The sequence below is a fragment of the Apodemus sylvaticus genome, chromosome 20, assembly GCF_947179515.1.
Source record: "Apodemus sylvaticus chromosome 20, mApoSyl1.1, whole genome shotgun sequence".
Taxonomy (NCBI): domain Eukaryota; kingdom Metazoa; phylum Chordata; class Mammalia; order Rodentia; family Muridae; genus Apodemus; species Apodemus sylvaticus.
In genome coordinates, this window is record NC_067491.1 from 362,919 (window position 1) to 375,606 (window position 12,688).

General features: G+C 55.0%; 1 protein-coding gene across 2 annotated transcripts; it reads right to left on the reverse strand.

Moving 5' to 3' along the window:
* Positions 1-1,131: 1,131 nt before the first annotated feature.
* On the reverse strand, positions 1,132-8,336 carry Tle5 (TLE family member 5, transcriptional modulator). Of its 2 annotated transcripts, none has more exons than XM_052164743.1 (7): positions 8,097-8,336; positions 6,452-6,549; positions 3,143-3,206; positions 2,592-2,636; positions 2,374-2,436; positions 1,935-2,009; positions 1,132-1,829 (listed from the first exon to the last, which is right to left on the reverse strand). In XM_052164743.1, exons 1-7 carry the CDS (start codon positions 8,121-8,123, stop codon positions 1,611-1,613), a joined length of 591 nt encoding a protein of 196 aa, XP_052020703.1. In that variant the 5' UTR covers positions 8,124-8,336; the 3' UTR covers positions 1,132-1,610. The 2 variants fall into 2 exon arrangements, with proteins under 2 accessions (XP_052020703.1, XP_052020702.1); XM_052164742.1 differs by having other exon boundaries at positions 1,132-1,832; positions 8,097-8,334.
* Between the last annotated feature and the right edge of the window lie 4,352 nt (positions 8,337-12,688).

The following is a 12,688-nucleotide window of genomic DNA, read 5'->3' on the forward strand; positions in this document are numbered from 1 at the left end:
AGAACATCGGTGATCAATTACACAAGGTCAGGCTGGCTCTGTGCTCTCCCTGGGGTACACCACCGCCAGTCCAGCTGCTGGCAGGACCTTCCCCACAAGAGCCCCAGGGGCAAAGAGGACACCTCAAACTGTTTCCCAGTTGAGGTGTGAGAAGCCTTGGTCCCCCTAGACTCTCAGACTCTTTGGCTGAAGAACCCAAGTGGGCACAGCACCCCAAGATCCAGGGTGAATTCCAGGCTTTGTCAGGGCTGTAGCAAGAACCTGTCTCAAAAAACAAAAACAGTCTGGGGATCTGAGTGAGGCCAGCCTGGGCTACAAACCGAGTGCCAGGCCAGCCTAAAAACAACACAAAAACTAACCCAATGAGATCTGGCTTTGCCAGTAGAGGCGACTGCTGCAAAGCCTGCCATCGGAGTTTGGTTCCCAGGATACATGGGGGTAGAGAACAGATGTCCTCAGACAGGACAGACATGAGAAACCAGTAAACATAAAAAACAAAACAGAAAGCAAATAAAGAAAGCAGGTGGCACACAGTGCTAATCCCCGGCCTCAGAAAGCAGGGGCAGGCAGATTTCTGTGCATTTGAGGAGTGAGTGCAGGACAGTCAGGGCTATACAGTGAAACCCTGTTTCAGAAAACCAAGAAAGAAAAAGGCCCAAAACTGAGGTGCATGCTGAGGCTTCCCCAGAGGACAGTCTAGTGGAAGGGGTCGAGATCATTCAGGCCATCTCTCAGAAGGTAACCAAGGCAACCGTGTGGGTGCCACAGCCACCTGCCAAGACAGTTTGAAACCTGAGCATTGAGTGTCACTGTGTGGCTCCAGGGCCCCAGCTTACCCTCTCTGGGCTTTTGCTTGCTCCAGGGGTGTCTTATTGCCAGACACGGGGTGCCCTGAGGAAAGGGGTCCCCACCCCCACAAGACAGAAGCAGGGACACAGTGGCCAACCTTTTCATGTTTTTATTTTGAAGGCACAGCTAGACCCCATCCTCAGTACAGTGGCCCTCCACCCCGACCAAGGCGACCAGCAAAGCTACGAATCTACACGCACAGACACTCCTGGGTTTCCTTCTTTTCCTTTCTTAGATGATAGCTATAGAATACTGGGACGAAAAAGAAATCATAAACAAACCAACTTTTAACCCTCACGTTTATTTGGGGAAGGGGAGAGGGAAGTCTGTGGGGTGCCCACCCCCACTGCAGTCCCAAGCCAATGCTTTCTGTCCCCTTCTTTTGTGGTGGAGGGAACTGGAGCTGGGTGAGCTTGGGGGGGAGAGGTCTGGGACTAGCAGGTGTGCAGTGCAGGAAGCAGAGAAGGGGACAGAGGGCAAATTCGGGTTGCACAGGGTGGAAAGGGGCAGCTAGCGTTGTGTACATTCTGGGCCGAGATTGGTGACTGTGGCCTGGGGAAATGTTGGAGGTGGGGGAGAACCCTGTAGCCTGGGGTGTCCCTCTGGTGTCCCCTAGGCCCAGGGTGCACAGCCGGAACCAGGACTGGAGGTGGAAGTTTGGGTAGTGACCGAGCTGTGTGCTGTGTGGCCCTCAGAACACCGCACTCTCTGTGCCTGTCTCCCCCTGGTGTCCCCCCTCCCCCCTCCCCCCTCCCCAGGAGCTAATCCGACTTCTCTCCGTCATCCTCCTGGTGGGTGTCCCCATCGTGTCCGTTCTTGTCCTCCTTGGAGAGGTGGGTCTGAGAGCCCAGAGCGGAGAGTGACAGCAGGCCTGTGCCTGCGCTGACTGCAGGGAGGGATGGCGGCTGGAGCCCGACAGGCAGAGGTGTCAGGGGCAGGGCCAGCGCCTGCAGCTGGGACAGCTGGTGAGCCTGGAGCTGCTGCTGTGGAGTGGGGGTAGGGGTGACAGAGTCATCTCAGGGTCTTGTCACCTGACCCACCCAAGTTACCCATCAGTCCCCTGTCCACTAGGGGCTCTGACTTACTCGGATGATTGAGTTCAGCTCAGGAGCCGTGACCTGCTTGGCCCTCTCGATGGCTCCCAGGACCTGCTGTTGATGCTGGAACAGGCAGGGGCGGGGACAGAGCTTTCTCAGGCAAGGCACAGTCAAGCTGGAAAGGGACTGGCACATAAAAATGGGGGGCCCCTGCGCAGTGCGCACGATGCACAAGAGATGTCCTGTCCCAGGGGCTCGGGGGCTGCCGAGCTGGGAGACTAGGGAGCCACCTGGCCGCTCATCGGGACCCCATTAGGCATCTGTGCCCACCCAACCGGGTAGCTCTTTCGGCCTTGCCACAGGGGTCTGACCCCAGCTGCTCCACTTCTCACCTTTGCTAAGTTCAGAGAGGGCAGGTGTGTGCAGAGGGGGGTGCTCAGCAAGGTACAGAGGGAACCCTACTGCCCCCTGCTGGTAGCTTGCTTACCTCCTGTGACAAATAGGGCAGAACCTGGGCGCAAATCCCATTCAGCCTCTTCACAATTTCAGCCTGGAACACATGAGTTTCCCTCAGTACCTGGGGCACTTGGAGGGGATGGGAGGGGGAAATTGAGTCCACCTCTGGGGGTAACAGAAGTGGCCTTAATGCTCAGTCTGAGAATCACAGGGAACTGGGGATCATGGAGGAGGGATACTGAGGCTTACCTGTTTGTGCATCTCGATGTTCAATCCATAAGACATCTCATAGTACTGTTAGGTGGAGAGGTGTGTCAGGGACCAAAAGGATGTGGCCTTGTTGGTGGCTTGCCTCTCCCTGCCCATTCCAGCAATGCTATTCCACCCTACCCCCATCCAGTGAGCTCCTATTTGTTCTTCAAGACCCCAGTGACAATGCCCCAAGACCCCAGCAACCTCCCCTGCTGGGAACTACAGGACTGAGGCACAATCTCTTTGGTCCTGTGGGGGCTAGGAGGGCTCTGGTCATGGAAGGGTTAAGGGATGCCTGGCCAGATGGCCTGGAGGGAGGAGACTTGCTTCCGGCTGTGGCAGGCTTCCACAGCTGCCTCCTCCTGCCACAGGGATGGCTGAGACCTGGCTGGCCCACGCTGTGAGCTGGTGGTTTGGCACCTCAGCCACTACTTGGGCCAGTGGCCAGGCTGTCCTTAGCCCGTGGGGACTCAGTAGCAAGCATCTGTGGAATGTGTGGAGTCTGGGGTCGCCGTCCCCGCCCCCACCAGTCCCAGAGGGGGCTTTACCATGACATAATGTCTTTGCATCTCCGACTTCTCGCTGGCCAGCTTGTCACACTCCAGCTTCAGGCTGAGGACACACAAGGGGTGCCAACTGAGGTCCCCTCGGGCTGGGGGGGCACCTCGGGAGGGTCAAGCTAAAAACTTTTTAGTTTGGTTTGTTTGTTTGTTTGTTTGTTTGTTTTGGAGACATGGTCTCACGTAGCCTAGGCTAGCCTTGAACTCACTATGTAGCTGAGGATGACTTTGACTTTGAAGTCCTCCTGGTCCTCCTTACCTCCACCTACGAGCGAGCGCTGCAACATGCCAACTGAGCTACAGGCCCAAGCTGCGAACTGCGAAGGGGCCAAACACCACATCTGGCTGCATTTAAGGACACCCTGGGTTTTCTGCAGTCCTGGGCAGGCGGGGTTACTCAGTCTCCCCCACTGAAATTTCAAAAGCATTCTCAATGGAATAACGACCACCAAAGTCAGAGGTGCCTTCCTGTGGGACTCATGAGGGCTGCAGAATTTGTCATCTATCTCAGTGGGTGCCCAGAGAGGGTGAGTAAGAGGTTCAAGGTCACACAGTGGGCAGTAACCCAAGTACTCAAACTTGAGGAGACTTCTCCACACAGATGCTAAAGGCTGAGATGGCCCAGGGCTGAGAGGAACAGAGCACCCCAAGGTGTCCTGGCTTCAGGAACCTTCTTCATGTCCAGCCCCTCTTTCTAGTCACATCAGAGTTGGCGGGGTGGGAGGGAGGGGTTGCTTTGCCTTTCCATGCTGTGTGATTTTAGGCTGGCTGCTCTACCTCTCTGGGTTCCACTTACTTTCTCTTTGTAGTGGCTACCTTCCTGGGCCAGAAGGGACCAGGACAGGTCAGTGGGTCAAGGGACTGGGCCTGTGGCTAGCTCTGCAGTCCTAGGAGGTCACTCAGTCGGGGGTCTCTTGCCGCCATGCCTAGCAGTGATTCCCCCAAGTTGTCCTCTGACATCCACACCTGAACAGCAACACTACCCCCAATCCCCAATGTAATAACCTCTTCCTTCCTTCCTTCCTTCCTTCCTTCCTTCCTTCCTTCCTTCCTTCCTTCCTTCCTTCCTTCCTTCCTCCCTTATTCCAAGACAGGGTTTCTCTATGTAGCCCTGACTGTCCTGGAACTCAGAGATCCACCTCTGCCTCTGCCTTCCGAGCTCTGGGGTTAAAGTCCCGTGCACACATCAATCCCATCAGAATGTTTCTTTTTAGGCCGGGCGGTGGTGGCACACGCCTGTAATCCCAGCACTTGGGAGGCAGAGGCAGGTGGATTTCTGAGTTCGAGGTCAGCCTGGTCTACAGAGTGAGTTCCAGGACAGCCAGGGCTACACAGAGAAACCCTGTCTGGGGGAAAAACAAAACAACAACAACAAAAAAAAAACCAACCAACCAAACAGAATGTTTCTTTTTAAATCCAAACAACCCTTAGAGCTTGAGAGGGTAAGACAAGTAGACATCTGTGAGTTTGAGGCCAGCGTGACCTATAGAGTGAGACTCTGTCCCGGAAAAAAGCAAAAACAAACAAACAAATAAAAAGGCAGCCAAGGGCAGCTCCTACAGTCTCAAGACCCTCCACCGTCTTGAGACCCTGTTCCTGGCTGAGAACAGGCTCAGCTGCTCAAGTGCCTGTAGTCTGCTTGAGTGCTGGCCCAGCAGACTTTTTTTTTTTTTTTTTTTTTTTTTTGGTTTTTCGAGACAGGGTTTCTCTGTGTAGCCCTGGCTGTCCTAGAACTCACTCTGTAGACCAGGCTGGCCTCGAACTCAGAAATTCGCCTGCCTCTGCCTCCCAAGTGCTGGGATTACAGGCGTGTACCACCACCGCCTGGCTTCCCAGCAGACTTCTGATGTGCTCTCCAAGCCATGAGGGCCACTCACTCAGGGGCACAGGACTGAGTGGTGGACTGTGGTCACACCGTGGCCTATACACACACACACAACACACACACACACACACACACACACACACACACGCACGCACGCACGCACGCATGCACACGCACACTTGCTCACATAATAAGGCCTAGTGAGCCTCAACAGTGATTGCAGGAGGTCCCACAGCGAGGTTGATGGGAGAAAGTCAATGTATGACTTCCCCAGGAGCCCTCACAGGCCCGAACCCAGGCACAGTGCACAGTGCACAGAGCAGAGCACAGCAGCTCAGAGATGGCATCTGCCTAGGGGACAACACAGCCCTGCGGCCACTGTCTGCCCTGCAGGTCCTGGAAGAAGTCAGCCTACGAGTGGAGTGGACCCAGAACCATGGGGGCGCAGCACTGGTGCCCTACATTCCTCTTTAAAATGGCAAACACTGGGGGAGCGGCCCAGCAGGTAGATGGCTGGTCTAGCACCCAGGGCCTTGCCTGTCACCCACGGTCAGAAGCTCAAGGTCATCCTTGGCTACATAGGGAGCTGGGGAGAAAGTCTGGGTCACATAAGATCCTGTTCCAAAATAAATACCAAAAACTTAAATATAGTATTTTTTTAAAATAGAAAATTCCACAAACACTGAGATTTACTTTTTTTTCTTGGAGAAATCTAAGGGTCTTTTAAAGGCTTTATCATTGTCATCATCATCATTAGTATTTGTTTTCTGAGACAGAGATTTGCTCTGTACCCCAGGCTAGTCCAAAATGACTATATTCCCCTGCCTGAGTGAGAGCTGGAAGGTTGGGCCTGCACTCCCATGCCTAGTCACCACTGGATTATAGAAAGCGGGTCGAGCCTAGGGTCAAGTGGGGACCCGTGGCTGGGACCCCTGACTCCCCAGCTTCAGGCTGATTTCAGCTTTTCTGTGCTGTACACCCCCAGAAGCTGCTGATACCTCTGGCCTTCGGAGTGATCGGTTTCATACATGAGGAACCGGTCAGAAACAAGAAAAGTATTTGTGGGAGTGACCAGGCTGGAGGGTCTGTGGGACCCCACTCCAAAACTGGACAGAAGGAGAAGGTAGGGCTGGGTGCACCTGAGCCGATTACTCATGCGCTCTGAGCACCCATGCCAGCCTGTGTTAGAGGGATTCCTGGGGACCGGGCTTCTGAAACCAAGAACGCTGTGTGCCTTAGTTTCTTCCTCCACACCATGGGGATGCTTGTTCGTTTTTAGACACATGGTCTCATGTAGCCCAGGCTGGCCAACTTGCTAAGTAGCTGAGGATGACCTTGAACTGCTGAGCCCTGGTCCCACCTCCTGAGCCCTGAGGTGACAGAGGCACCCAGCCCCAACTCAGCCGTCCTTGATGCCACAGACAACACTACAGACAACACTACCGACATGGGGTCCCCTGACCCGGGCTCACCTGTGATACTGCGCTTGTAGCAGCTGGAACTCATCTTTAATGCGGTCGCAGGAGTCAGAGGTGGTGAACTTGAGCTGCTGGGGAAGGTGGGAGGAGCCCTGCGGGTGCAGGAGGGTGAGCAGCCCCGCCCAGGCCTATGCCCCACTTCCTGGGTTGTGATTTACAGGCCCTGGCAGCCAGGAAGGCGCTGTGAGGTCCCTAAGCAGTGGGGACACTTTTACACACTGGTCATTTGGAGGGGTGGGGTGCACCTCTGTCCTCCAACTGCCCCCAGAGGAATTCCCCAGAAAGTCCCTCTAACTAAGTGAAGCAGGCCTCCTTTCAAAGCCAGCAGGGAAGAGGCACCTAGCTTACCACTCTACATTTCCTGGGAGAACCCCATCACACCTGTTTCCTCAGGGGTGTGCTCTTCTGGAGGGGACCCCCCAAAGCTGCCCAGCCCGAGAGGTGCCTTGTGAGGTTCACCCCAGGTCCTAGCCAAAGCCACAGAGAAGTCATGGCCTGGGAGTTGGGGAGAGAGCTGGTAACTGGGGGGTTAGGGAGGGGGACTTCGGCGGGGGAGGGGGGCATGTACAGGGCCGGCATCTGAGGGCGCTGGGTCAGTAGTTAGGTAGGGTGTAAGATTCTCGGATCTGGGGAGCAAGGCTAGGAGCAGGGTGTGGGAAGGCTGGGAGCTGGTGTGGGAGGAGACAGATGGGTCTGGGCTTGGATGTGAGGGGGACGAAGCCTAGTGCGGGGAGGGGTGTGTGTGTGTGGAAGCTGAGGGGTATCCGGCTCTGCACAGGAGCACTGGGCGTTATACAGGCACAGGGTCTCCCCAACCCTAGTGCTGAGGGTGCAGGATGGGGGCTGGGAGGAGGAAGGCCGCTGGGGTGCGGGGCCTGCAGCTGGAGGAGGGACGCAGAGTCAGGCTGGGGGTGGCGCTGGGCCCGGATGGTGACGCCAGGCCCGACAGGGCTGGAGGGACAAACAGGGGGTGCGGGTCCTGGATTGGGGGATAGAGGGCACCAGACTTGGGGACAGGGCAGATCTAAGGTGGAAGGAAGAGCAGGGCCGAGGTGATGGTGGGTGCAGGGCCTTGGACTTGGTGGTGGCAGGCCAGTCTTAGAGAGCTGGGCCTTGGGGGTGCGGAGCACAGAGGTGAGGAGGAAAGGTCTTGGGCTGGAGGACATGCGCGCCTGGGGTGAGGGGGGATGAAGGACTTGTGCCTGGGGTGCTGCAGCTCTGGGCCTGAGGAGACAGGCCGAATGCGGCTGCAGTGGGGTGCGGGCCCAAGATTAAAGACAAGCTGATCCGGAGCCCGGGGGTGGGGTAGGGGGAGAAGACCTTGGAGCCGGGATGGGCTAGGCGTGGGGGAGGCGGTGAGGGAACTCAGGGCAGGGATCAAAGTTCAGGGATCCGGGCTGAAGGGTGCAGTGCTGGGCTGGTGGGGTCCGTAGGGTTTGGGTTGTGGCGTGCAAGGATCCTGGAGACGAGCCCAGGGCTCGGGGACAGGACAGGCCTGTAGGAGCTGGGTGAGCATAGGGAAACCCTGGGACAGGCCCTGGGCGGGGAGACAGACGAGACCCGATCTAGAAGGGGTGCAGTGAGCTAAGCTGGGGGTGCAGGGAGAGCTTGGGGTGCAGTGCGCGGGGGTTCCCCTTACCGAGTGCCGGCTTTGCGGAAACATCATGTCAGTCGCGGGGGGCGCGGGTTGCGCCCCGGCTCGGGCGGCTCGGGGGGCGCCGGGCGGCCGCGCTTTGTCCCCGATCGACAGCTCCGGGGCCCCGCGTCCCGCCTCCTGCGCCGCCCGCCGCCCGCCCGCGCCGCCCGCGCTATTGTGTAATGGCGACGCGGTGCCGCCCGGGCTCCCGCTCCACCTGCCGCGCCCGGCACTGCGCAGGCCCGGACGCCCCACCCGTGACCTTGGCCCCGCGCGCCCCGCCCCCGCCACGGCCCGGAACCCCGGCCCGAGGCCTGCCTAAGTGCCCCTCGTCCCCAGCCCCAAGGCCACAGACTCACAGCCTGGACGCCCAGGCTTCAGGGTGGATTTATGGAGTGCCTACAGAGTGCTAGGTCCTCTTTGGAGTCAGGAGGGTTGGCACGGCTGGGGGGCACACGGGGCAGCAGAATGACACCTGTCCCACAGAGGTAGGATGGGGGCCCAGGCCTGTAATCTACTGACTGGGGTGCAGAGACAAGAGGATCAAGAGTTCCAGGCCAGCCTGGGCTACCAGAGACCCTGTCTCAAAACAACAAAAAGTAAGACATGGTTTGTGTTGGGGTACAAAACCTATTACCAGTGCTGGGTAGGTTGAGGTAGGTGGAAGCCAGCCTGATCTACACAGTGAATACAGCCTGAGCTACCGGAGCCCTTATCTCAAAACATCAAAAAGTTAAAGAGAACCCCAGGAGGTAGTGGTGGCCCACCCTTTAATCCAAGCACTCAGGAAGCAGAGGCAGGTGGATCTCTGATTTGAGACCAGCCTGGTCTACATAGAGAGTTCTGGGACAACCAGGGCTACACAGAGAGACCTGTCTCATAAATAAAAAGTAAGAGTCTCCCAGGTGTCATCCCAGCACTTGGAAAGCTGAGGCGGGAGGATTGTCACAACTTCAGTATCAACCTGTGGCCCAGTTTACTGAGGCGGGACCTGTCCAAAAAATAAAATATAAATAAATAAAATAAATATGCCAGTGTGGTAAGATGTGCCTTTAATCTCAGCCATTGGGAGGCAGAGGCAGGCAGATCTCTGTAAATTCAAGGCCACCTTGTGAGTCCCATGACAGCTGTGAGCCCTGTCTTAAAAATAATAAAACATAGGGGGCCGGAGAGATGGCTCAGCGGTTAAGAACATGCACTGCTCTACCAAAGGTCCTGAGTTCAAATCCCAGCAACCACATGGTGGCTCACAACCACCCGTAATGAGATATGACCCCCTCATCTGGTGTATCTGAAGACAGCTATAGTGTACTTACATATAATAAATAAGTAAATCTTAAAAAAAATAATAATAGGGGTTGGAGAGATGCCTCAGCGGGTAAGAGCACCGACTGCTCTTCCAAAGGTCATGAGTTCAAATCCCAGCATCCACATGGTGGCTCACAACCATCCGTAAAGAGATCTGACACCCTATTCTGGTGTCTGAAGACAGCTACAGTGTACTTATATATAATAAATAAATAAATAAATATTAAAAAATAATAAAACATATATAAAATAGTTCCCTGGGCCAATACCATTTACCCCAACATTTCAGAGCAAGCTGAGGCAGGAGGATTCCTACCATTTCAGGCTAGCTAGGTATTACAAGACCCTGCCTCAAACAGTTCCACACCTGAGACAGATGGAGACAAGTATCATTACATCAAATGACCCACAAGGTTAGAAAGGAGAGAGAGTGGCCAGCCAAGCTCAGCCACGGCTATGATACACGCCAGTGGGGAGACTGGGGCTCCCCCAGCCACAGAGGGCAGACGAAGAGAGGAAGAAGCCTTGGAGACTCCAGGCCTCATGAGACGGACCAGGACTCAGATTCTGGTGTCCCAGAGGCAGGGGTCCAAGTGGCTGCTCCTCGTACTGACCCATACCCAGCTCATAGGACTTTTGGTAAAGGTCCCACTGTTGACTTGTGACATTGTCTTATTTTATTTTATAGAAACGGGGTCTCATGTAGCTCAGGCTGGTCTAGAACTCTGCAGCAGGGGAGAGTCCTGAACTACTGAGCCTCCTGCATCAGCCTTTCCTGTGATCATCTGTCCGATTCCACTTTGGGCATACAGACCCCCTTTCTGTGGCTTTCTGGCAGTCTCTGATTCCAACATGGCCAGAATTGTCGAGTGTCATAGCAACATTGGCCCTATGTAGCCACATCCCTGCCTTGACTTCCTAACCTCCAGGATGGCACAGTTTCCTCTGAAGTAACTACTAAGTACCAGACTTAGCAGCTTAAGAGGATGGGACCGCACCGAGGGAGGGCCAGACACAGGCTTGGCACTGGAGCTCAGGGCAGGCCACTGCAGGCCCAGGAATCACAGCGTATGCTGTTCTGAGCAGGAATTTGTTTGCTTATCAAGTGGGCTGTGGTGGAACATATCTTTAGTCTCATCACTTGGGAGGAAGAGGCAGGGAGATCTCTGTGAGTTCAAGGCTAACCTGGTTTACAGAGATCTCTCCTGGACAGCCAGCGCTACCTAGTGAGACCTCAAAAGTGGATGGGTGGGTGGGTGGATAGGTGGGTGGGTGGATAGGTGGGTGAGTGGGTGGATGGGTAGATGGATAAACAACAAACAAGCAAATTTTCCCTTTTCATTCATTCATTCATTCACTCATTCACTTTATATCCCAATCACAGCCCTCCTCCCCAAAATAAGTAATTTTCTATAGTATGCAGGGAAGAAAAGAATTATGGTCAAGCTGTTTTTAATGTGTGAGCTGACATATAGACTAACTTATTGACTGGATGTCCAAGGACCTCCCTCATGCAGGACAGGTTGGAGGTGTTGGATGGACTCTGCCCCCAAGCCAAGCCCCAGCCCCCTTACTGTGTACTCTCCATTTTCACAGGCTGGGGTCTCACTAAGTTGCCCAGGCTGTCTCTGAACTTGGGATTCTTCTGCCTCAGCCCCTGCAAAAGCTGGGGGAACAGGCTTGGTCCATGCAAACTGACTCTGTGTCGGGACATTCTTGGTTATGTTTTTGTTTATTTCATGCATCCCTGCATGCAAGTCTGTGTGTGCACCACCACAGGCATGCACTTTCCACAATGGCTAGAGGGGGCGGGCGTTGCATTTCCTGGAGCCAGAGTCACAGATGATGCCATAACCACTGGGCCATCTCTCCAGTTCCCTGTCTGCATCAAGCTCTGGCTTAAACACTTGAATGGGAAAGAGCTACCGGTGTCTCTAAGAGAATGAAGAGCGAGAGGTGCAGACAGGGGAGTTGACGTGGCCAAAATCACACAGCAGTTGGCAGAGGGGTAGATGTAGTCTCAGTTTCATTGTGTTGGGACCGTTTGCGGGGTGGCATGAAGGCAGGTGACTCTAGGACATGGGCTGGAGTGGGCTGCATCCTGGGATTAGGAGCTGAACTATTACCCAGAAGGCACTGTGCACCCTGTGAGGTGCTAGAGAGAGAGGGGTCTCTATCAGCCTTGTCCTTTGAATTCTGTAGGTGTCCTGGGCACTGTCAGTGCTGACCACTATGCCTGGCTTCCACCCACTCCATGGGAGAGTGACACATGTCCCCAGACATCAAGTCTGTTGCCCCCAGCTAAAAACTGGGTTCACGGGGCAGAGTGCACCCAGCATGCACCACTGTAACCAGGCTGTGGAAGCAAGTGGATCAGGAGTTTAGAGCCATCGCCCAAAACACAGTTTGTCTCAGGCTAGCCTGGACTACATGAGACCCTCCCAAAAGAACCTCAAATAAAAATCCCAGAATGGGGGGTGTCAACCCGCCACTCAAAACAAAAACGGTTTGCGGCCTAGACTGTGGGAGTCTAGCCTCCCCTGACACCCACATCTCACCCTTCATACTCAGTCTACAGCTTTGAGTCCTCGTGGCCACTCATTGTGATGACCTGTCTCAAGTATCCCACAGTGGGACACTTGTGTCCTTCCTGGCTGGATACAAATGACCAACAGGGCACAGGGCTCCATGATGGACAGAGGGTCCAGTGTTAGTGAGAGGCCAGGGCAAACGGGAGCCTCTGAGCAGCAAGGCCTCCCTCTGTGAACAGGCCCAGGTGGGAGTGGGGCTTGTCTGTTCAGACCTAGAGCTTCAGGCTGGCCACCCTGGCTGGTACCTGATTGTGGGTCCTGACATGGGATGAGTTCCCCATTAGCACAGGCTGTACCAAAGCATCACTTTCAAAATGGAGTCTTTCCCATTTGTTCCCTCTGTGAGCATTTACTGAGCGCTGACTGCCAGGTGGTTCTGTATGAGGGCGTGCAGCCTTCAACCTGAGGTGGCACCCACCTAACTTCCCACCTCACCCTTACCCATGCCTTCCTCTCCCTGACACCACTCTCCCTGCACCCCCGACATCTGGACCTCTGCTCCTCCAACAATCCTGCCTCAGGACCTTTGCACAAAGGCTGTGGGTGGTTTTTTGTTGTTGTTCTTGTTGTTTTGTTTTTAAAGATTTATTTATTTTATGTATGAGTGCACAGTAGCTGTCTTCAGACACACCAGAAGAGGTCATCGGACCCCATTACAGATAGTTTTGAGCCACCATGCGGTTGCTGGGAATTGAA

What these genes read in the sequence shown, in the direction of transcription:
- Tle5 (XM_052164742.1), bottom strand. Translation starts at nt 8,123, where the DNA reads ATGATGTTTCCGCAAAGCCGGCACTCG. An exon ending in ACATCGAGATGCACAAACAG is followed by an intron (nt 2,437 to 2,591) that starts GTAAGCCTCAGT and finishes CATGTGTTCCAG; the next exon opens with GCTGAAATTGTGAAGAGGCT. An exon ending in AGCTGAACTCAATCATCCGA is followed by an intron (nt 1,833 to 1,934) that starts GTAAGTCAGAGC and finishes CCCACTCCACAG; the next exon opens with CAGCAGCTCCAGGCTCACCA.